Here is a 25,454-nt window from a genome sequence, read left to right as displayed (position 1 = left end):
CAAGCAGTTCCTTTCTTCTAGCCAACTGAATGGCTCTTAGTGGCAGGAAACTCTGCTCAGTTCTTTTGGTCTCTAGGAAGTTTTCTGTCCCCTCTGCATTTTGACTGGCTGCTCCTTGATCTCCTTGTGATTCCTGAATAACCTACAGGCTCTAGGCTCTTTGCAGTGACTCTTTTGCCTGCTGCATCTTGCCTTCTCTGAAGGAGCGATCTGTTACCTCCTTCCAAAGTATCCACTGCCTCTCATTGTTTTGTGGGAATGTAATGCTACACACACAGTGCAGAAATAGAGCAAGTGCAGTCTGTGAGTTCCTAACTTGAGAGCTGGGACCAGGCAGTCTACCAATTTAATATGGAAGAAAGAATGTTGTTTAGCAAGTGAAAATTTATTTCTAATACTGCTATCTTAGCAGGACCTTCTGACTTTCCCTGATAGTTGATGAGGAGTGTTTTGTTTGTTTTGCTGGACTCTGTGTTCTTTCTGAGGACTGTACCTGTTAAGCACAGTAGCCAAATTTATCTCAATTTCAAATATTTTATAAATTAAATAGAGTGGAAGTGCCAGCTAACACTTTCTCTGTATATATCAACAGGGCTTGTAGGGAGATGTGAAGTGTTAAAAAGCTTTTTGACCATGGTGGTCTGCATGCTTGCGGTATTTTATACCTCTCTCTGTTAGAAAAATGGTTTTTATTGCTTGTATAATATGTCTTATGCTTTCTTCTATGAAAGTACTCATGATCTAGAAGTTTGGCTAGGAGAGAATTATAGTTTTTGTTTTGTGTTGTTTTTAAGCCTTTCTTCTGAAGCTTCCTGAATTATCAGTTAAATAGAGCAGCAAATGCTCTTTACTCCTACTGTTTCACCAATGAAAATAGATCCCGCAGAGCTTAAAGAAAATGTGCCCTGACATGCATGTATGTAGTAGAATTTTAGCTTGCACTAACTTTTAGGAATATGTATGCAGCATACTGAGCACCCAGACTTTTCACTGGCACTGCCCAGAACCAAGGCAGCATTCTGTACTTTGTGCATGGGTTTTGAAAAGATGTAGTGGAGTAGCCACCGAGACTTCTCATTAAATTTTAAAGGCAGAAATAGCCTGCTGAAAGCATGCTGCAGGCAAAGCATTCCAAGAAGCTGATAAGGACACAGAGGAGCTTTTCTAATGTGTTAGTTTTGAACCAAGTTTAACTAGTTCTTCATAAGAACTTCAGGGAAGTATGGGAGCATGTGGGAAGCTAGCTAACACCATTGAACTAAGGAAGGGATAATGAAAATCTTCCCCAAAGGAGGTGCTACTACTCATCCAAGCTTTCTGGATCCTTAGTTGGTAGAAACACTGTTCAGGAGGTGCCTGCTTCCTGACTAAGATGGAGGAAGCAAAATTTGGGTAAATTTTGGACTGACAATTCTGAAAGAGAAAACTGGTGTTTCTTATTGATTTAAGAAGCTGTTAGTATAATGCAAAGGTCTCCTAGCATACTTTTGTATAATGTGTTAGGGAGAGCCAGTATGCTTTGCTCTCCCTCCCTGAGCTAGTCAACTGGAAAAGCTGAAGAAAATGATACTCCTGAAATCCTGAGTTTGCCAGGCTCAGCCCATGAACTACAGTTCAGAGTTAAGTGCCTGTATGAGATTGATATTCATGCCTTCTGTGTCTAAATTCTCCCTTTGGGTATAATAAACCAGCTGTATTCTCTGAAATGGTTTGGGAAATAGATGATGGTATTTAGTAACCTTAACTTTGCTCCATTTTGTAGAAAACTTTAGTGGTTCTCTCCTTCCCTGTGAGGAGTTCAAACCTACATCTCTTACTTTCTGTGCTGGAGAGCAGCACTCTGTCCATTTGGCATATGCAGGAAGAAATGCAGTATTCTTAGGGCCATCAAGAATGTGTGCAGGGGGATGACAGCTTCGGTTAGATCCTTCAGGAGGAAGGGAGTATTGGCTGCCAGCCCTGTTTTTAGGCCTGTAATTTTACTACCCACATTGATAATTACCATGAATGTCTTGTTCTCTAGTAGCACCTCTGATTTCAGGACAGACAAGAACCAGTGCTGCCAGCATGTGGTAGAGGGGTTCCAACCATGCCATTCAGGTTTGGTTTCTCAAGAAAATTAAAGGCAAGAACTTCAAGCTCCCAAGTGTACTGAAGTATAAGATAGGCATTAGCTGACAAACTCAGCTGTATCAAGGTGGTGGCCGTTCTAGGTAGGCTCAGTCTCAGGGTTTTATTTGCTGTGGGAACAGTACTCATGGAAGTGTATTGGCTTCATGCATCTCAAGTGCGTGGGAGTTAGACAAATGCTAGTGATGGCACCATATGATTGGGCACCTAAATTTTGACATACACTGAATCTGGGCATCAAAACACTTTACTGAGCTAGGCTTTTTAATCTAAGTCAAAAGGGAAGGGAGTTTTATTGTCATTTTACAGTTCAGGAAACTGAGGCAGAGTTCATGGTACGTTCAAGGCCGCAAAGTCAGCTTTTATCAGAATAAGAGAGAGAATCTGATTCTTCTGGAATTAACCACAGGTTATACCTCCTCTCCTATGTGTCAGTGTATCATTACTGTTGTACAGTACTGCTGTATCCTGTTTATGGCTTCAGATTTTTCTTTATGGATTGTGTGCCTGCAGATGGCTTCATTGTTTCATGCAAACTGGTGGATATCATCTGGGAGCTCTGCTAGGGTCACTGATCTTAGTAGCATAAATCCTCCCTTGATTGCTTCTGTGTCACGTTGTGCAGTGGTGGGCATTGAGACGGTATTGGTATCGCTCTACTGGGTGGAAGAAAAGATATTCCAGGCATTAATACCCATATTGGAAGAGAGGATAATTGTCATTGGCTCTCCAAACACTTGGGCAGCAAACCAACTCTAAGAATATACAAGCACAATTTTGGGGAAAAATATTCTGTTCAGATAAATTATTGTATGACAGACGTTACTTATGATTGATCCTGTGCTTAAAAGATGAATGAATGGTCTTGCAATTTTTTTTAAATGCATGGTAGGTAACTTCATCTTTTCTTTTTAGTTGATGTCCATCAGTGTATTAGGTGTTTCTGCTTGGATGAGAGACTACTTGAATAATGTTCTCACTTTAACTGCAGAAACAAGGTAAGGCTTTCCTTAAACCTGCTAATGTGTAGCTGAATGATTGTGGTATATGTAGTTAATTCTGTGTAGCAGGTTTACTAATTAAGGTTTCTGGAGTTATGGTACCTTCAGTTATGGAGTTATGGTACCTTCAGTTATGGAGTTATGGTACCTTCAGTTATTCTAATTATTATTTTGTTAAAAGGTATATTTTTGCAATTTTTGCAATTCATAGCAACAGTTGAAATAGAGATAGGGGAAAGACATTAATTTAATCTTGTTTTATTTCTGTGTCTGTCTTTCCTGACAGGGATCAATTTTTGGTCATTGCCAACATGTAGTCATATTATATTACTGTATAGTTTTGAATACTTTATTCAGTCCAGAGATTTAAGAATGTTGTCAGTTTTATTACTGCAGTGCTTTTAGGAGCTCTAGTCATGGAACAGAGCCTCATTGTGGTACATATTGTACAACTGTAGGACAGGAAGATTGCCTTTGCCCCGAAGAGATTTCAGGCTATGCTTTGCCTTCTGCTACCTGAAAACAGCATTTAACTTTAAAACCGTATAGAAGTGATTTCTGTGAAACCTGTACAGTGCATCCACTTTTAATGGCTATACTGCATTTTTTCTACTGTATAATTTTTCTGTGTGATTATACTTTTTTTGATTCTGGTTTTGATTCGCTTCAGGGTGGAGGAGGCCGTCACTTTGACATATTTTCCTGTGGTCCATCCAGTCATGATTGCTGTTTGCTGTTTCCTTATCATAGTTGGAATGTTGGGCTACTGCGGGACAGTGAAAAGAAATCTGTTGCTTCTTGTCTGGGTATGTTTCATAACCTCTAAAAACACCTAACTTCTGTGTTACTTAAACAATGAAAGAAAAGTTCAATGCACTGGCACTGGATAAATACTGTTTTGTTTTGTTTTTTTTTTCCATCATTGTGTTGTTATGATTGCAAAGCATACAGTGGGAAAGAATTTATTGCCTAGAATGCATTAGGTTATGGCTGAAAGACAAGCAGTGTCTCATTTGTGGAAAATCTAGTTCATTCAGTAGTTGAGGAATTGCTGAAGGAAAAAACCTCAAACTCTTAAATACTAATAATTATAGGAACATGAGCTCTGAAATAAACCCTTATGCTACTGTCCTGACTCTTGACTGTTAAATAGCTAGATAACCCAGACTGCTTTATCCATACAGGTGTAAAATAACAGCATTTGTAGCTGATGAAGACTAATCCTGAATGTGTTCAGAAGGCTTATGTTCTCTTATTTGAATCTGGAATTTTGCAGTTGCAGTTTGTTGTAAGCAAATTTAAAAATCAATTTCAAGTAGCCAGCTTTCTTCCTCATTTGGAGGCTGCATAACTAAGCCAACAGCAGTTGAAGTGCAGTAGCTGTTCTTCCACTAGGCTCTATGCACAGTTTAAATGTGATGAGGCTTTGACTATACAGGGAGCCAAATGCCTTTAACTTCTTCTGGAATTCAGTGAGTTGGAGGACAGTAAAAAGCTTGCACAGATTTTATAGATTTATGTTTTTAAAAATATTTAGACTTTTGGGAACCACAGAAATTGGGGACTACTGTGTACCCATATGCTTCTAAGAAATCTATCTGGTAGCCCCTTGCAGAGTTGGGCTTCAGTCTTTTAATGTGAGGATTAGTGGGATTCCAAACAGCTTATAAGCCTGAGAGGGTGGGAGCAATGCATGTGAGAGAGGTTTATCAGATTTATGAATACCATAATTCCAGCAGGAGAAAGTGGGCAGGTAAAATCCTTTAATTCCTGAGATTATCCAAGTGGAGTTTTTTTACAGGAATAGTTGAGATCATGCTATTTTTTCACCACAGTGTGTGCTGGGTTCTTCCAGAGATTCTACTGTTGCATTTTACTGTGGATCTGTTCAGACTAAACTACGTGAGACCTCACAAGTTTTACACAAGATGACAACAAAAGTGAGAAGTTGTCTGAAATTTATGCAACCCTTTCTTTTATCTAATAGAAACTATTCTAATTGCTGCTAAAACAGTCAGAAAAGTATACTGAGGCTTTGTATTAAAATGGCTTTCTTGAGAAGGCTGGACTAAGCTTTATTTGAGACTTCCAGTTGAAGGTCTGTAGTTAAAGCGTTCCCTAATTACAAGACGGCAATCGCTGTTTCTCCTGTTGAATATTTGTTAAGCCTACAGTACAATACGAAGATTATAGTTTCAAAGTTACATAATTAGGAAAAACTCTAATTTAAATGTGAATATAGTAATATAATAGTCATGCATCTTTTTATTTCTGGGGCTTAAATTTGCAATATTACAGTTAGTGGGAGTAAGTTCTAAGATGTTACATAGATATGAGTATTTGCATGAAAATAACAGATTCCTGCAATTTCATACTATATAATTATTTATCTAATAATGTGATTTACATATTTTAAAAGAAAAGGGCATTGTAAATTAGTTTGTATAAATAATGAAACTATTAAAGAATGTTAAAAGATATAATGAAGCCCTTAGTTTTTATTGTAAGGCTATAAGATTATTTTCATGATGTTTTTGATTTTATGGTGATGATAGCTTTTAAGGTGAATTAAAAGACAAAAGCAACTACATGATGTTGACCAATATTACATATTAACTGAAAACAAATATAAGATATAGTTTTTGGCATAAGCCTTTAAAAAGAAAGATCATAACTAACTGAAAAAGAATAAAAAAAGTTAAGCATTGTTGGCTTTCAGTTTATTTAAACTTTCACTGCTAGTGAAAGAAAGAAATCATTTATAGCTTTTAATGCCATCTGTAAGTAAATTTATTTAATGTGTGTTTAAGCAGTCAAATTACCCTAAATCAAGACAAGTCATTTTTGTAGTTTAACTTGCAATATTTCATTCTCAGGAGCCTGAGAATTTGCTCTTGCTAACCAAACTGATAAGCAAAACCTGAATGATATCTTCCTAAGTGTGTCACTGTCTTTGATTAATTGTTAAATGAGTACAATCCTGTTATACTGCAGAAATTTGCAGACATAAGTCAATGCTTCATTCATCAGACTAATCAGAGAAGTGATGGATCAACAGAATGAGCCTTTGTAAAACCAGATAAACTAAAAGAAAATAACCTTCATGTAGAACATTAACAGCCTCCTCAATCATGATTTTACTTTTCCTGTTGAAGTACAGGAACAGCTATAATGACTACATCCAAAGATATTTGGAACCAAATCTCGATGTTCCTGACAGCATACTAACTCAGTGTTGTTAATTGACTTAGATTTTTGGAAGATCTAATAAAGCATAAGGACCATAAAATGTATATACCATGGTGTTACATATTTTTAATACAACTGAATATGTACTTACACTAATCTGTTTTTGAAATTTCACCTTGCAGTTAAATGCTTGGAACCTTTGCAGCTTCATGTGGGACCTAAATATGATTTGAACTAATGTGCTTACTCTGTTTAATAGTAACAAAGTATAACCATGAGAAGACAATAATATATCATCTTCTATTGTTTATATATGGTCATTTGACCAACTGTGAAAGTTTCAAATTAGTTAAATGAAATTTGGTGCATCTGTACAGGCTCGATCTCCAGCTGTGTGTAGTAATCTTGCTCTGTGTATGCGTGTGTGTAATAGATGTATTCAGTCTTCGGAGATGTATACTCCAGATTATTTGTAGAACCAGCATTTTTATAGTTGCGATATTTATCTTTTAATTTAAAATGCTTCAGGAATATGTACTCATGAAGGCTCGTGGTATAAAGGACCCGTATGTACCATAAGTATCTATAAGGTATTTTTTTTGTGTGTGTGTGTGTGTTGCAAATGACCAAAGTCCTCACATAGAAGTGACTATTTCAGGTACAGAAGGTTTCTCCAAAAATTGTTGTGAGGCTATCTTGCTGGGTTTTTTTTCCCCCCCTCAGTGTTGACTGCTTAAGTATTAGGATGAATCCTCTGAGATAGGTAGGTTTGACTGTTGTCCATATGATGACTCTTTTTTTTTCCCCCATCATAATACTTAATACCTGGAATTTTTGCAGCTTGCTGTACTAATCCTCTAGAGCAAACCATGACAAATTAAAGATACAATTTTTCATAGTATGACTCTTTAATGTAAAAAATAGATGTGATGTTAAGTATGTCTAGTTACATTGATTTAGAAGTATAAAATACAACTTGTATATTTCTTACTCCTTGGGGTCTAAATGTAGCATTATTAAAGTTGTAGAATTAGTAATTTTATGAAGAGAGTGCCTGAGAGTTGTTACATGTTGCACACTGAGCGTGAGACTTTCACAATTGGCTCCTGCCTTATGTTCTACTACAGCTAAGGCCATATCTCATGTATTTTTTATAGTGCAGCAACATGGTCTCTTTCCAACTGCATGACTCTGCATGCCAGACGCGGGCTCTAAAGACCTTACTAGAAGGCACATTCTCCACTTGCAAGCCCGTGCTGCCACCAGTGACATATGTCCCATTTCAGAGGAGAATACCTGAGAGGTTTCTGAAATAGAGGCAAAGCAGAAACAGAGTATCTGCAGAGATCATGATTCCTGAAGAATACAGCATGCCTTTAATTGGATATGACTTCCATGAGAATTCCAGCCATGTATTTATTGTATAATGTGAGATAACATAGAGTGAAAAGCTGTTGGTTAAAGATTTAGAACTGAATGAAACTGTATTAGAACAGATTAAAAAAAAAAGACAAAAAAACACACTGAGGTCTTAAGTGTCATTTTGTTTTGTCAGTGTTCTATTTATTAAATTGTGAGATGCCCTTTGATATGTAAATGTAACATTAATTCTTTAGTTCTTGCAGTTTATTCTGAAATAACTTATAATTCACTTAAAATACTTTCGTGTTCCTAGTCAAATGAAAATCTTCTATTCTGTGTTCTTATAACATGCAATGAGAGGAGTTATTCAGAGGCACAGAAGAAATTCATTTCTTAACTGTCTTTTGTATCTAGAAAATTGCCTTTAGAAAGGATGTCGTTTCTGAAATAAAGTTGTATTACCCAAATAAGTTTTTAATTTACAATAATTTCCTTGGAAGTAGGAAGCTGCTTAACAGGCAAATTCAATGCATCTGACACAATGTAAAATTATACTAACTTAAATAAATTTGTCTAGTGGTTCTGTCTATATGCTTAAAAAGTTTCAGAAAAAATATTTTGCCCAAAGTAGCAGAGGAGGACTTTTCCTTAATATTTACCACTCAAATAATCTTTTTAGAGGAATTTTTTTGTTGAGTACTGGAGCCTTACTTTCTTCTTTTCTGTTACTTATATGGTAATCTTTCCTTAAGAGTGTTCTAGTTTACAAATAGAAATACCTTACAAAACTGGGAATGCTTTTCAGTTTGAATCCTTTTGTCACCGATGTGTTAACTGGGTAGCTACCAGTAATAGTAGCTACTAGTTACTACTACTATCTACTAGTTAGGTTCCTTAAATGTTCTGCTCATTTTGGCACATGTGGGCAGTTTTGTTCTTGTCCTCATAGCCATGGAATACAGTTGCACCAAAAATTCTTATTTATTAAAGAGTTGTTTTATTGCAGATTCAGGGGAAGGCTGGTAAAGCAAGAGTTGTTAGAAAGTTGTGCACATAGCATTTGGGGTGGGGGATGAGGAAATCTGGGTTGCTCATGGGAGAGAGGTCTGAGAATGAGATGAGATCCTGGGTTGCTTTTATTTAGGGAAGTAGGCAGTGATGCTAGGTTAAACTGGAAGATCTGGACTCCTCCAGATGACTGGCATAAAAGCTGTAAACGGTTCAAGGATGAGAAGTGAAAGACCAGGTTTTGTGGTGTTTGTTATAGGTTTTTCAAGCAAGATTATTTAACTTTTTAAATACAGTAGCATTCTTTGTATCTTCTGAGGCTATGTACATTTTGGATTGTTTTTAAAATCTGTTGTGTGCATAGCTTAACTACAAAAAAAAATGCACATGCATATATTCTTTTGAATAGTAACCTTAAGGGAGTGAGAATTTCTTGAAGTTCTTATTTCATTAAGACAACAAGAGTAAACTCTCTATTGCTTGACAAAGAGGTTCATGAATTTCCCAGTGGAAAAGATTTTCCTGGCTGGGGTTTTCATTGCAAATTCAGGCATTTATAACTATGAGTTTTCCATAATTATAGCATTCACACAGCACAGGATTCAAATTCGTCTGGATAAGTTTTCACAAAGGGAAAAAAACTGTAAGAAATATTTGATAGTAGGTCAAATCTTTTTAGTGATTTTTATCATGAAGTTGGCAGAGAAATAAGTCTGGAGCTAAATGTTGTTAGACTCTGATGTGAGCAAAGAACCTGATTATAAATAGGAACCTGACAGACCAAGTTGTCTAATGATCGAGTTGAAACATAACCAGATTAACCATTATTAAGCTAAATTGATCTTTTATAGAAAAGCAGACAGATATGTCATAAGGAGGGGAAAAAATGAAAGCTTTCACATTTCAGTGAAAAATGTAAGCTGGAGACCTATGACAAACATAACATGAATGTGACTGCTTCATGTCAGTAGTTTTCACTCAGCTAGATACACTGCTGTTGAAAGTGGTTTCTGTAAAATCCATCCCAAAAATGATTTGGAACCACTGATTGACATCAGCATTTTGGGATAGATTCTTCTATACCCATACACCCATTTAAATCCATGTGGATGCATAGGTGTTATGAATGATTAAAGTGTTTGCTACACTGCAGGACACCAGTTGTAACTGCTAATATGCCATCCTGGAAAGGATTCTATGTGAAATGTTAGCTGCAGGACACTATCACAACAGCTATTTTGCAGCCACAGTCAGCATGAATTAGTATGAAAGTCTAGTGATAGTTAATATTTGTCCTTTTTTTGTGACTGCAGGTATTTCTTTAATTCTGCAGGATATTCATTGTGACCCCTGTGAAGTCTTACCAGAGTCACAGCTGCTCCATTACCTGAAATTAGGCTATTTACTGACCAGAAGTGTTTCATTATTATTAAACTACCAGCCAGTGAAGGCAAAGAAATAACTGACAGACACATTTTAAAGCCCATGCAGTTTAAAATTAGACAGGACAGAGACTGGATTTCATCATTTTCAGATCTTTTGCCTTCTCTCAGCAGCTTGCTTATGAAAACTCGTGGTTTGACTAGGAGGAAAAAGAGCTTGTGCAGTCCTCTGAATGGCTTTTAAATACATACTTTAGATTTTTTTTTTTTTTGAATCTTTAGTGGTTTTTGTGCTTGTGTATCTGGCCATAGAGATTCTCAAGACAGGTTGGCCTGTTTTGAAAGGTGGATTTAAATGGGAGGGTCTTTAATACTGTAGTACAGATTTTGAGAAGCTGGAACTGTGCTAAAACTCAGATTCAGATAATCAATGGGTAAGTAAGGGTTTTTATGGTATTTGAAAAAGCTGGATATTTATCTTGTATTTTTAAGTGCTGTTTGTGTGAGGTTCTAGTTGTAAGGGGAAGTACACTTAAAGTTTGCAGATTTTTTTTATACCCCAGTAGTTTGATATGAGCAACTTTCTGCAGACAACAAATATAGGACTAAAACTTTTTTTAATGTTTTCCATGTTTCTAACCTTTACTCTAAAGGTGAACTGTTTGAGAAGATGTTTGTGCTAATGATTATCAAACATGCTTTTGCATTGACATGGGATAGAGGGTAAACTTCTTACCTGTTCAGATATGTTATTTCTAGTTCAAATAAATGGTTGGATTTTTGAGAACTGTATTGGTGATACTAATCGGTTTTGCACAATCTTGCTACAGAATAAAGCTTGGATTTGCAGGAGATGGTACATTCTGTACATACATACAGGACTCCCCAACACAGTGGAATGGACTACACCAGTACTAGGGTTCAATGCCAACCTCTAAATCTGCCTGTCTAAGCATGAGCTGTGTTTTGTTGACCTTGCTTTCTCCAACAAAAATGTATAGCACTGTGTATGTACTTATAAAATTTCTTCAAAGGCAATGCTTTGAAACTGCACATAATTTTCTTTGCTGGGAGAAGGAGCTTACAGATGAGTAGTTGCGTAGTTTAATGTGTTCCTGGGAGGCATTTAGAGATGAAGAGTACTGTCTATTGAATGAACAGCAAAGAGGGGCAGCCGTATATTCAAACAGCGTGGAGGGAAAAGTGGGGGGGGGGGGGGGGGAAGCAAGACAGGAATTGAGCTGGTGGGAGTGTCTGGGTCTTCCTGTAAATGCTTGGCTTCAATCCAGATGTGTTTGCTGTGTTCACAGTGATGATCTGCTTCCTTCACCTCTGCACTTAGCAGCTGCTTTGTACACATGGTCATGTAATATAAGGGCAGAGCCACCGCAGTATTATTACATGCAGTCACCAGCCACTCAGAGTAAAAAGAACTGTCCAACAACTAGAAGGCTATCCGGGAAAATAGCTTTGATTTGTGACAGCAAGGTCTGACTGTGTGATTATGGTGCTGTCCATCAGAATGGGCTTTTTTGCACATTTCTGCAAGAGTAAAGAGCCACTCGCACATCATTTTGGAAACAAGTTTAGTGCTAAGTGAAAGGAAAACATCTGTTGAAAGTAGCCATTCTACAGTTCCAGTATGTTTTCAGCATGAAGCCTACTGTCTGAATTTGTGACAACTTTTTCTCTGTAAGCTATACTTTTAGGCTCACTTGATAAGGGCAGATACTTTGGCTGGGCTTTGGGATATATTTCCTGACTGTTGGTTTTATTAAGTGTCTCTGCCTGGTCTCATGATTCAAAACTATTGGAGCAAGTCTTGTTGCTTTTATCTTCTTTGTTCCTGTTTTCCTCCTATTCCTGTTTGTTATGCTGTTGATACTGTTTCTTGTCTCCAAGTCCTTGAACGTCATTTGTGTCCAGGGCTGTAGAAGCAGCTGAAATGTTACCAGGGCTGAAAAGGGCTCTGGAGTAATGTTCACTGGTTGATGGGGAGGGCAGGTGATAACAGGCTGGGGAAGTGGAATGATGGAAGTGGGTACTTGGAATATATGGAAAGGGCAGACACTGGCATGACTTCTGGAAGGTTCTTGGGGTACTGAGAATAGAGAACTGGGAGTAATATCAGAGTAAGAAAATATCCTTGATTGAGGAGAAGAAGGTGGGGAATTGCTGAGATGATATGTGGTCTTGCTGCTGTAGTGCTTTTTTTCCCTCCTTCCTTCCCAGCTCCCCGTCTCTCATTGCTTGTTGATCCAGCTTCTCCTTTCTCTGCTAAAAGGAATAAGGAACAGGAGAGTCACAGGAAGGAAGGAGCGAATGAGTAAACAGAACCACAAAGCCCAGCCAAACCTCTGTGTCTTGTCTGAAATGCAGTCCAGCCTCACCAGTGAGGCATGCCAGTGATTTAGCTCCATTCTTGTTGCCACGGACTGAACATGGAGTGGATGTCCTATCAGGTAAATTCATCTCTTTCTTGTCTAATCTTGCCCTTTTCACTAGTTTACTAGAGATACACTTTGCTGCATGCATATGGACTGCAGCGTGGGTTCTTTTTACCTGAGAAGAGCACTTTTTGATGCAAAATGGTGAATATCTGAAGTGTTTTGGGGCATGCTCAGGCAGAGGTATTGTGTATATCAGCACTGAATTCTAAAAGGAAAAAAGATTTTCTTGACCAAAGAGGCATTTTTATAGTGTTTAATTTCCTTGCTAGAAAATAAAGAGGGCATGGAGAGATGAAGGGGGCTGTGTTTTGAAAATCTGTGCAGAATGGGAAGTTTTGGGTTTCAATATAAATCCTATGAAATACAGGGAAAAGAAGGGGGAAGGGAATATTCTAAGCTCTGAGGAAATTATCATCTAATGTGTATCTTTACTTATGTCCTGTTCAGCACTTTACTCTGACCTTGCAGCAACCCTTATTCCTTGGAGTTCATTGACTTGTGGTAGTTGAGCCTTGGGCAAATAAATCATAATAATTGTCTGAAGGGTGCATTTGCTTATTTCCAAAATAATACCTGTTTCCTTATGTAAGCAAAGATTAGGTGTTAAAGTAAAAATGTTAAACAGATCATTAATATTTCAGAAGAATTCAGGCAGTGAACAAAGTTCTTACTATTTGTAAAAAATTTTATGTTTGTTTTTTAAAAAAACTTTCAAGTAGTAAAGAGTGAGTCAAAAGAACTTAGGCATGTGCCTTAAAAAATCTAAGTGCTTATTTCAGTGTAAAAAACACCATTTTTTGGCTTCAGAAAATTAGTTATAAAGATTTCTAAAAGAGTGATAATTGTTTATATAAAACTTAGGGTCTTTTGTGAAGGTCACAGTTTCTATAGATTGATTAAAAATTTGTTGAACTGGGAAATTGAAACCTAAATTAATAGACATTTGCTCATTTTGCTGTGGAATGTATTTGAAGAACTGGATGGCATTCAAAAGCTAATGTTGTGAGTTGGTGGTTTCAGGCTGTTTCCTTGCTGACTTGTGACTGCATTTCTCTCAGAATTCTGCACTGTCAAGCAAGTAAACTAAATTTTAAATCAGAATGACAAATGAACTGAATCCCTTCAGGGCAGGGCAGAGAGAGCTGGCGAAGGAGAAAAGGTGGGGGGGAGGGGGGAAGTGCAAGGGAAAGTCAGCACTGTGGGAGTGGATAAACAGAGGATTTCAGTTTTCCATGCTACTAGGCTGACTCCGTTTAATGAGCATTTGCTCCATTTTTTAAAAGTGTAGCTGGATTAATCATTAAAATAACCTCATTAGTTTTAAACTATAACAAAAGTAAAGGGATCCATAGCTTGTAACTTAGTGAGCAAGGACGGGCTTTTTATTAGTTTTTTCATGGAAAGAGTCTGGTTCCCATTGGTGATCAAGCATTCTCTTGGTGGTCATCTGACATTTCTTAGGGTGCAGACAGATGTCTGGATGGCTTGTATCTCAGAAGAACCAAGCTGACACTCTCAGGCTGTTAGCCATTGGGAAATGCTATGCATAACCCTCTTAAAATCTTTTGGCATCTGTTTCACATACCATATACTCTGGTCTTTTCGAGTTTCCCATAAGGTTTCATTCTGCAGCTGCTTACCCTTGGAATCTCCTTCAGCCCGTGCCCTTCTCTCTCAGATCTTTCTTTGCTGCTCTTTCCATGTGGACCACATTGCCCAAAAAGGTGGTGTGAGCACGACAGGAAGTCTGAGGAGGCTGGACTTGCTGATCAGCTACTTTTCGTTTGGTCTGACATGAGGGCTGTGGTTTTCTTGAGTCTGGGGGGGGGGAAAAAAAAGTTGTATATCTTCTGGAAGAAAAGAAAAACATTTGGGAGGAGAGGGATAAAGCTCGAAAAAAAAAGATTTTTATGAAATGAAATACAGAGCATATGAACAGTGATTCATTAATAAGTAAACTGATTCTTCAAATAAAGGCACTTTTTTCAAAAATGGAAGGATTTCTGGACCTGGTTTTCCAAGCAGCTTGAATACCCATCACACTCATATCACGCTTTTGTTGAACATGTTGTAACCTCTGACTCTAGGTGTTAGCCCCTGTCTAGTTGCCATTTCCTCTCATATCTGGAATGCTCTCTTGCTCTCTCAGTATCCATAAATGGACTTAAGAACTTCCCAATATTTTGAGTATATTGTGTGATGGGATATATTAGTCCTCTAGAGCAGAATTTAGTAGACTATGAAGTCTCTTCAGTTTTTCTAGGATGGCAGTACTTAATTAGAAAGTTGTCAAAAAAATGAATTAGAGCCCTAATTCCAGTAAAAGGGACATAATGTAATGTGCAAACCGAAAGTGAGGTTTGAGGGAGGAAAAGAGGTATGATGAATTAAGTCACATTTGTGCCTTTCCAATTCTGATGAAACTTAGGTTGCCACAGAACCCAGTCTGCATTTTCATGAGTTGCCTAGATTTTTGCTTCCAAATCACAGTTCCTATCTGCAAACAAAATGATCTCACCAAGTTTGCTATTAGTGTGACCTTAGTGAGTATGGCTCCTTTGATTCTCCTTACACTTGGGCTAATAGTCCACCCATTTTACAGGTTAAGATAGTTGAATGCTGATGAGACATTCCATAGGCCACTGGAAGAAAAGAAAAAAAAAAAATACTGAACCCAGCTGTGGCAGATCAGAGTGGTGTGGTATGACTTCAGAAACATACTTGGGTATGCACGGCTTTGTAGCATAGCTACTCTTACCTGCCTGGGCTGCTTGGTGCGAGAGACTGATAGTCACGTTAGTGAGTAAGAACCCTGAGTCATCAGATTTCCATTGGGCAGCTGCTCCTGCTCTTAGCTTCATTTCTGGCATAATGCCTCTGCTACGTTGGGAAGGGCATCCTCAGCGGACAGTCATGTGGCTTTTGTATCTGTGCCAGCGGAGTCATCACTGGCTGAAAATAGGGTATTTACATTGCCCTGGCTGTTGCTCTGAAGGAGACTACTGCAGCATACCTCAGTTTTAGCTGTATTTTCCTTTGCTAATGCAAATTAGAATTTAATGTTTCCACTGTTATAAAATCTTTGAAATATTCTGTGTTCTTGGAAGTACTTTAGAGTAAGGGTATTTAAGTGGGAACTGGGATGGGAGGGCAAGGAGGAAAATTTTTATAAAAACCCACTCAGTATGCTGTGTTTTCTGAAGTCACATGTTTTCCATGGTCCTGTCTGCTGTGTTAATGATGGAAATAAAAGGATATTTTTCACCAGTTCTTTTCACCTGCTGCCTGAAATAGCATAGACAAATCATAATATCAAGTGATTAATTACAGGCATTATGTGGTATATTCAAGACAAACAGAAAAATATGTAGAACTACAGCAAGAGTCTTGTATTACATCTCTGCATAAAACATCATGCTTTATATGCTGTCCTGTGGTTGCACACAATTGCAATAAAAAAAATCCTGTACTCTGCGGGGTAGAAAGCCATGAGAGAGAGATTATGTTGAGGGTTACTTCATGTGTCCTATTCAGCATTACTCTCTGAGCAGAATGGGAATTGCTGGAACAAATACCTTTTAAGCTAATGCAAAATATCTGAGATTTGATGACTGTGATTTTGTGCTATTTTTTGTGTTTGTATATAAATGATTGTAATGAGCAGGAAAGAAATGTGTTCCTATGATGTATTACGTGGTGCTGGTCATTCATTTAGTTTGGTAGAATAAATAGAATAGCAAAAACCTGTCACAACTAAGAAAAAAATCATTTTGCAGTTTATTTTTTAGACTTACCTGGAGAGATAGGAAGACATTTTGGGCATTTAGGAATCTTTTTAATGGGTGGAGCTCCCATGTTAGCACTGACATATGTGGAACTTGTACCCTGTTAAGTAATGTGACTGATAAGTGCAGGCATTTTATTCAGACCAAAACTGTTGATCCTATTTAGACAGTCAAGACAGATTTTTCTAACAATAATTTTGACTTATTCTGATGATTCTTTTATACATATTTTCAAATATCATGCATCTTTGTAGTGATTTGTCAGGTTCTGATAGCCATTGTGCAGCTAGCTATCTGAATAGCCATCTGAATTAGCACACAGTTTGTAAATAACATGGTAGTCTGCATTTTTTTTTGTTTCTATTTCTGTCCTTAATTATTTACTTGAGGGTTATTTCTTCACCTCTGTGGCCAAATTTCATCATTGGATTTCCATTTCATATTTTCCACTACCCTCACTATCCCTTTTTGTCTTATTGTATATGAGTACCATATAGAGGTTAGCTTATGGCTGTCTGATTCTGACTTTTGCAAGAGGAAGACCTCTCTGGAGGCTCTTAAACTTGTGGTAGCTGAGTATGATCTCCTATGGACTCTGCATGGACTGTGAGAATCCATTGTAATGGTTTTCCATGGTATTGAGGTGTGTGTGTGTGTTTTCTTCACCAGAAGTTTTAGATCAGGAAATGAGGGCGCAGGCTATGGTCACTTTTACGCCTGTGCTGCATGAAGAGTACTCCAGCAGAACAGATACTAGTAATTACTCAGGGAACAGACCTAATGCCTTTCCTTGGCCCTTTATCCTCCTGTCTTTCCCCCATCTCTTTGAGGATGGTTTTCCCAGTGAGAACTTTTGTTTCTGTTCCCAGTTCTTTTCTGTTTACTCACTTGCACTTTAAAGGAAGAGAAACAAGACTCTTCTGAACTCTAGAGTCCTTAGTTCCCTCACCTCCATCTCAGGGCTGATGTGCTGGAAAAATATAGTTCTTCAAGCTTCTGCGGGCCATTAGTGTTGCACCTCTATATTGTGGGGAAGGAGCTGAGTACTCATACCCATCCGTTGCTACAGAAAGGATCCAATTCTGTGTGAGGTTCCAGATACTATAACAGGTGCTCTTGTTGGAAAGCAACTGCTTTCCCTAGCTGCTGCTTCATTCCTTCCTCCTCTGTAGGAGACTTACTCCTACAACTACAAGAATTAGTCCTGCTTATTAACATCAGTCATTTGACACTGCACAGAAGCTGAAGTCCAGGATCTTGGCCGTTTGCATGTTCATGGCAGGGAGAGGAGCAGAAAGTACCTGCTTTATTTTTTTAAATTAACAAATTTTTTTATTTTGTTTCATTACTCTCCAAAGAGTGTTTTCTACCAGCATTTTAATCATTCAGCTTCTCTCAAGAAAGCCACATCTTAGTTTTTTTGTAACCTTGCTCGTGGAGATCCTTCCGTGAAACTGACTCCGCCAGTTTTGTAGCAGGGTGGAGCAGCCACTTACGTTTTCTGGTGACTTTGCGCAGCCTCAACAGGGAGAGAGCAGTAGTGATTACTGACTGTGTACAAAAGAGGAATGTTAAAAGTCTGTAGGATTAGCCATATAAAAGGTCTCTAGTTGTGAGAGTAATCATGACTTTACATTATTGCTTGCAGATTTTTTATTTTATGATAACCTGTAGGTATCTGCAAAAATCCTCGTTCCCTTCTTTGCCTTTCCTCTTCTCTGCCAAGCATCTCCCCGTCCTCCCCCCAAAAGTAGAAAATATCTTGGTGATGGCCAAGAGTGCTGTGAGGGAGGGAGTAACATCATTGACCTGGTGGCACTGTTTTGAGGATAAAGCACAAGTTAGTCTGCTTTTCAGAATGCAGCCACTGAGCCCATAAGAATGAAGAAATATTAAACCGTACTTCATATCATTGTAACTGGCAAAAAGTAGAAGTTTGCAATTACAGGAAGATGCATTTAGCATTCAGACTCTTTTGGGAATTTATTTGGAGACAAAAATTGGCATTGAAGCCAATAATAATTTCTGTATTTTGAAGATTGAAATTAGGGATAATAAATTTAAATAATGACTTCAGATGGTTTTTTCGCACAACTTCTATAAAAATTATTTGTTTTGGAAATCATTAGAGTTAAAAATTCCCCTTCAACAGCAGAATGAAACTGAAGCTCATCTATGAGAGAGTTTTGTGTGACTGCAGTTGCTCAGTTCCTAGATTATAATTTCATATGTGTAAATTCCTTGTGCCTTTTGTTGTCTTTTACTTTATGAGCAGATGTGCATTTTTCAAGACAGTCAGGAGCCTTGATTTTGCAGTGTGCTGTTGTGTCCAGAGGTAGCTAGAGTTAGAACTGCTCAATTCCTGGCAGACCCAGAAATGGTTTATGAGTGAATCTGGCTAAACAGTGTTCATCTTGGACTGCATTCAGCACTGGACAAAATCATGTGTTTGGCTCTTCTGTCTCCAACCACTACCAGAATCTTTCTTAACTATATGCTGCCAAGAAGAGGAAGTATCAAATGTAAAGGTTTGTGAACCAACGAAATGTTAAAAGGAACTGTAAATTAAGAGTTTTCTAGAGAATACCACATGTACATCCCCACATGTATCACTTTCATTATGGTCAGTGTCTTTTGCATAAGGTTTGGGGATAGCAGATAGTCCCAGACTTGTTATTCTGTCAGAGTATAAAAGCGCTGAAATTTACTTTGACAGCTGAGAACTCAAAATCACTTTTCATATAAACATCTAGTTGCTCTTACTCTCAAAAATGTCAGTATTACCCATAATATCCTTAGACACTTTTTCATATCAATTAAAAGGACTAAAACAGGTGGTGTTCTTTCCTCGTTTCTAAGAGAAGACTTTGTGGAGTTGATTTCTGTGTGGGTTTTCTTTTTTTTTGTCTTTTTAAGAACCATTTGAATAAGTTACGGGCACCACAGTAATAGTGGGTATATTATCTAGAAGCTTGTGAGTTTATTTTTTAGGAAAAAAAGCATTATTTTTACAAGATATGACTCAAATTTTCTCCTCTTTTTGGACCTTTGGAGGATAAACATGTTGGTTGTTGAAGGCCTGTATTGGAGCTCTGCGTGAGCTTATACTGTTGATTTGTAAGGCTATGAGATGTTTTATCCAGCTTTAACAACTGAAAATGCAATGTGACATGGTAGAGACTGCTAAAACAGGATCTCTTCTTTCAACACTCTTTGTAAAACAGACCTTCAGTGGGAGAGGAAACGAGTAGAAGTTTCTCTTGAAAACTCACATGGGTACTTTACATGCTTATTTTTAATTTGACTGTTTGCATTTACAAGCATAGTTCAGGGAGTCTGATTTGATCAGCAAGTAGTAGTAAATGCAAGACACTGTTCAGTAGCTGCAAAGGTTGCTGTGAATTACACAGTTCCAGACTGGTTGAATGAAGAATATGCCATGTAGGTGAGCCTTAAATCCTAATACTTATGGTTTTATATTCTCTATTTTAACTATTACAGCTTACTATCCTTTCAATAGCAAAAAATATTTCAGTTACTCTCCCTACATGTTTCTGTTTTTTATACCTGTCCTAAATACATTCCAGAATGAAATGACTAAATTAGCAGCCTTTTGGAATGTATCTTACTAAGGAAATTATATATTTATTTTCCTCGGTTTTATATTGTGGTGGTGTTTCTTTGAGTAAGTATTCTAGTTCAGTATCTCTCTCAAAAGAAGTAGATGGGGAAGCTAGTATGGGGCAGGCACAGAGTTCTAGAGCACTCTGTCCTAAAGGCTTTATCTCTGCTTTCGGCCAAAGAATAGAGGAGAGGAAGAAACCTAGTAAAACAGGAAGTGAGAAACACTAGAAATAATCAGCCTCCAGGAGAAATTTAAAATCATAGGTTCATTGCTTTTGAATTCCAAATAAATTTAAAAACCATGAAGACTGTAACTTATAGTCTTGTACACTGAGGAAAAAGGGGACCTCAGTCCATTGATATGGAAGAAAGTTTGGAGTCAAGAATGAACGAAATTGTGCTTTTGCTTAAAATAAAAGCTCAGTAAGTGACTCCTAATAGAGGACAACAGTTAAAGCAGTCTTAATTTCCAAGCTGCTTTACCTTGCAATTCAAAAATGCTTTATTGATGTTACATGGAAGTTAGTTCTACTCTTCCTAATCACAGCAACTGGCTTTTCTGAATGTTCACTACCAACACCTGTACAGCTTTTTCGTTTATACAAATGTCTTCTATTTTTAAATAATTAAAAGGCTAGATCTTGTTATAGACGAAGATATTTCAGTCTATCTCAATAAGTGTTTGTACATTTGTACCTGACCTCCACTACTTAAATCATTTTGATAAGAACATAGCTTTCAAGGACCTTGGTTTTTTTTCCATCTTGTCAATCTTCCCTTTTTTTCCTTCCCCCTTCTGGCCATTAACATAACCTGTATTTATGTTACTTAAATGAATAGAACTGAAAAGCAGAGTTTTTTTTCACATATATGAGAAATTTTTTGTCGTCTTTAGGACTGTTTTAGTGTAATGTGTCATGATAGCCCTGTTCTGTTAGTCAACAAGAAAATTAATTTGTTTTCCCATGGTAATGTTTCATATGCTTCATGTTAAGTCAGTAAGGAATGTCACAATGTTCTGTGTCACATGGTTTAAGCTTTTGGAAAGTTTGCCTAATGAATCTTTAATATTTTGGTTAAAAAATGTATTTCAGATTCCATGTCTTCAACCATGTTTTAAAGTATTAATGTTGTATTAATAGTGTTTTGAGATGTCCTTTAATATTTTTTTGATTTTTTGTCTTTTTTTTTTTCCAAAGTTAACTTGAATATCAAAAATAACTAAGGCCATTCTGTTTTCTGCAGTACTTTGGAAGCTTGCTTGTAATATTCTGTGTTGAACTGGCCTGTGGTGTTTGGACCTATGAGCAGGAAATAATGGTGAGTCAGAAAAGGAGGCTGCATTTTTTTCGGAAGAAGAAAACAACGATTTCCATTAGCTAGCTGTTTTCTAATTGCTGTAGTGTTTGTCCTTTATTCCGACAGTCTAACTTCATGTGATTGTCTTTTTTTAAACAGAGAATTTTTCTGGGAAAGCATGTCTGTCTGAAAGGTCCTGTCTGGATTTCTCCCCAACCCCTTTATATTAGAGAGCCAAATCCTGCAGACTGATTTATTTAAGGATTTTATTTTTAGTTGTTTCTTGCTTAGGCAGATTCTCATTGAAGTCAGTGGAAGTTTGATTAAGAAAGAAATACAGGTTTAAGATCTGTGTTTTGAGAGAGGAGATATGAGAAGTTGAAAGGATTTTGTTCTGAAAGTTTTTCTTGTTTTAAAGAGCTATAACTCGCTCCACTGTTTTGTAAACAGACAGTGTGTTCTTTCAATAGATGACTTGCTATCTTCTGAAATCTTCACACTGTCTCCACAAACTATAAATGCTGGTTTTATGCAAAGCATGTCTTAGTTATAAAACACTTTTCTGTAAACTTGTGAAAAGGTTTTATCTCTATCTAGCTTTTATAACTGAACCAATCTTTAATTTTCAAGCTGAAGACTTGTAGCCATCATATAAGAAAATGGGTAAGTGTTGAACAGAAGATAAAATGACTTGTTATTCTACTGGATGCTGTATGCTTATGTTTTGTATTCAGTTTGGCACATATTTATGAATAGAGGGACAACTATTTTCTCTGAGTTGCCAAGATATGCCCAATATACTGCTCTTTTAAACAGCTGCAAATGTGTAGCAATTACATTGCAGTAAGATGGGAGGGAGCTCTCTTGATATTTACACAGTACTGAGACTAAAGGAATTTCTGGCAGATCTGAGGAAATATGGCAGCATTTATATCAGAACTCATTCCCTTGCTTATAGATTCCGGAAGAGTGTTCTATTATAACAATAATTAAGGCTATCCCTTTACTTTAAATGTCAGCTTACATTGATGCATTTTAAAATTGGCAATGCAGACAAGAGGCATGCTTCATCCTATGAGCACCGCTCTCCAAGGCTTTTGTCAAAAATGACAGTTATAACTAACATCCATTGTTCCACAGAAGTCTTGTCAGTGGAAGCTGCCTGATATAACAGAACCTTCAGTGCACTGATATATGCCTTCTCCAGCCTTTATTATTCAGTTAAAAAACCTGAAGTTACAGGTATGTTCTAGTGTGACCGCCCCCCCCCCCCAACTTTCTGTTACCTCCTATACTACTGAAACCCAGAGCTAGTCTGATAAAAGCCAGCATACCATATGTTTAGGCATTGGTGACACCTAAAAAAAAAAAAGAAAAAAAAAAGGGGGGGGGGTGAAACACAGCTGTTCCTGCTGCCACAGTAAGACGCACTAAACTCCAATAGTGGGTCACAGTGAACCCAGGTATTCCAGACTCCTCCGGTTCTTCCTCTACATTCCAGGAATTCAAGAGTATGAACACAAGCATGCAAATAGAAAGAACAGGAAAATAACTATTATGAATGAGGTTTCTCTTTTTGTCTTTTTTCACTGCTTTTACATTTTTTCTTTCCCTCCCTCATACCCTGATATACTGAACCTCTTTCATGATTTCTTTTTCCATCTGATTTCCTTTTTATTCTTCTGCATCTCTTTGTCATAACGCTAATGTTCCTCAGGTAGTGAGATGCACTAGTCTGAGCTTTCTTGCTGCTAAGGTTTGCTACTTACTGGGATGTTTTAAGACCCATAGGAAATGTGGCAGCTTGGAAGAGCAGAGATCACTTCCAAAGAGCATGCTTTCTCCTAGTCTACCAGATAGAGTTAAGACGACTCCCTTTAATACCTCAGGCGTGACTTGCTGTCATGTTAGTTTCAGTGTAGCATGAAATCACAGGAACCCCTTGCAGACTTCAGAGAATCTGTTAACATTAGTGTACGTGGGTGTGTGATGTTGTCAAAAATGTCACTGTGGCATAACCACCTCTGCTAGTCCAACAAGAGTTCTCTTTGGCATATGGACAAGTCTGCTGTAAGAGTCCCTGTATAAACAATTTTCCTTCCAGCTCTTGATAGCTCTCAGTATGAAAAGTGTGCCTCGTGACTAATCTGTCCCACCCACAAGACTGAAAAGCCAGTGTGGGTTTTCAGCTTACCTGAGCATTGGTCAAACCTTGATACTTATTAGAAAAAGAGTAATGAATTAATATAAGCAGATCTGAACAGCAAACACAGCTTTACAGAACTTATATGCTAAAAATCAAACCGATGTCTCTAATTTTTGTCTCCACACTACGTAAAGGTGTTGGCATATAGCGAAACAAATGCATTTCAAGATCATGTATTACTGTGCACTAATACATGTGTGGGTTGACAGGAAGCTATTTAGTAGATGAATTGATGTACTCAGTTTGACACCTTGACATTTTAGTAGTAGACAAAGATACAGATACTAATATCCCTTCTTAGCTCCGGAATTCAAATTGACTTTTCACAGTGGATTTTAGTTTGCTTTGCTATGCTTTTAATTTCCTTCTCTCACATTTTTGCATTGATTTTTTTTTTCTGTTTTCATTGTTTTCATAAAAAAGTTAGACGTCTTGTGTTACGTGCATAACCTTGGACTGTATTCAATTCAAATAAGATAATAAAAAAGAAGTCTAGCAAATATGAGCTGAAGTGCAGTGATATCAGATATTATCCAAAGAAAGCAAAGTGCTAGCTTTCAGCACAGTGTAAAGAGAAATGCATTGAGTACAAAAGCAAATTATTTCATCATAGCGACGAATGTAAATGTTTGAAGTAGGAATAGTCTGTGATATTGTTTTCCTAAGTATTTTTTAGTATTCTACTATTTACATACATTTTTCATGTGGACAATTGTAAGATCAAAGCCATAAAGCATAGGAAATAGAAGTTCTGCTATGTGAGAGGTGTGTTAAATTTCTCAGTTGTTGTTAATATGATGTATGAAGTTTTACCAATGGATGAAAATTGTAGTGTAACTTACCCAGCAGGAATGAAATGTTATTAAATGTTCTTATTTGGTTTGAGGGGTCATTCAGGCAGGGATTGTTCCTATGTTTTTGTAGAGCATCTAGCACAACAAGGACCAGGCTCCTTGGGAATTACTGTGATAATTTGTTTGTTTAAGTTACATTTATTGCACACACAGAATGTTACTGTTAGTTCCAAATTGAATTGGATAGCTAAGCTCTAGCCGTTAGAGTAACTTGGCTCCCCCAGCCTCCAAATGAAAGGTGATATTGCAATTGTGATTTCTTTCACCATGACTGCTAAAAGCTAATGAGTACAAGGCAAAATTCATCAGGAATGGTATGCGTGCATAGAAGGGAAACTATAAAGTCTTAACTCCTTGTTTTAGTTTGACAGACTGAAAGTTGTGCTGCTGGAACAGAAGTCAGTTTCTTATCTTTACTCTTAAGTGCATTGCATGCCCAATGCCATAGCCTTTGCTTGTGCTGTTTCTGACACATTACTAATTGAGGGTCATAGTCTTGACAAAAGAGAGAGCCAGCTCCTCACTTCAGAATAGTCATACTTTGAAAAAAGGATTCTTAAAGCATTGTTTCTAAGGAAAAGGCTTACAAGGGCATAAGTGTGTGTATGCAGAGAAAAAGTTCACAGGAGTTAGGCTCACTGAGTACGGTGTCTTGTTACTGTTCTTGAGAAAGATACTGAAAAAGGATACATTCAGGATGCCTGCAGCCTAGACTTCAGTCAAAGCCATCAAGTCAGTGAAAAGGCTCTCCCAGCATAAAATTCATCTCAGTTTTATATATAAAAAAGTTAGATGTTTAAATCTTGAGTTTGTAACCTTAGATAAAAAAGTGGATTTGAGACTTCAGGGGGATGATTCATCTGCTCGATATACCTGTCTTGACTTGAGGTGAGATTAATTGCTCCATACTAGGTGCCTGGGGTTTTTTTGTTGTTGGTGGTGGGCTTTTTTTAATGACTATTATCTTTGACTTAGGCAGCTACAAGTCAGATTTCTAAACTGGGGCAGATGTATTTCATCCCTGCTCACCTGGATGGGGCTTGGTTCAAGTTTTATGCCAGAACAAGTCTGGTAATGATCTAATGGAGTTGTACCTAGCAATCTCAGAATCTTTCCAGAGCACAACAGCTCCTTTCCCAGTGTACATTTATCTGTAAGCAAGTC

The 25,454-nt window shown here is 37.4% G+C and overlaps 1 protein-coding gene across 2 annotated transcripts in view; it reads left to right on the top strand.

Annotated features, from left to right (window-relative positions):
• TSPAN12 (tetraspanin 12) overlaps positions 1-25,454 on the top strand; it is a 51,632-nt gene that overhangs the window by 12,201 nt on the left and 13,977 nt on the right. For both annotated transcript variants that reach the window (XM_026067053.1, XM_026067054.1), the window contains exons 2-4: positions 3,046-3,128; positions 3,802-3,937; positions 21,177-21,251. In XM_026067053.1, coding sequence (XP_025922838.1) covers positions 3,046-3,128; positions 3,802-3,937; positions 21,177-21,251 — 294 coding nt within the window. The remainder of the gene's footprint in view (positions 1-3,045; positions 3,129-3,801; positions 3,938-21,176; positions 21,252-25,454) is intronic.

The sequence above is a fragment of the Apteryx rowi genome, unplaced genomic scaffold (assembly GCF_003343035.1).
Source record: "Apteryx rowi isolate R43461 unplaced genomic scaffold, aptRow1 scaffold_252, whole genome shotgun sequence".
NCBI lineage: Eukaryota > Metazoa > Chordata > Aves > Apterygiformes > Apterygidae > Apteryx > Apteryx rowi.
The sequence above is the reverse complement of the archived record's forward strand: the minus strand, read 5'-3'. Positions and strand labels throughout refer to the sequence as shown.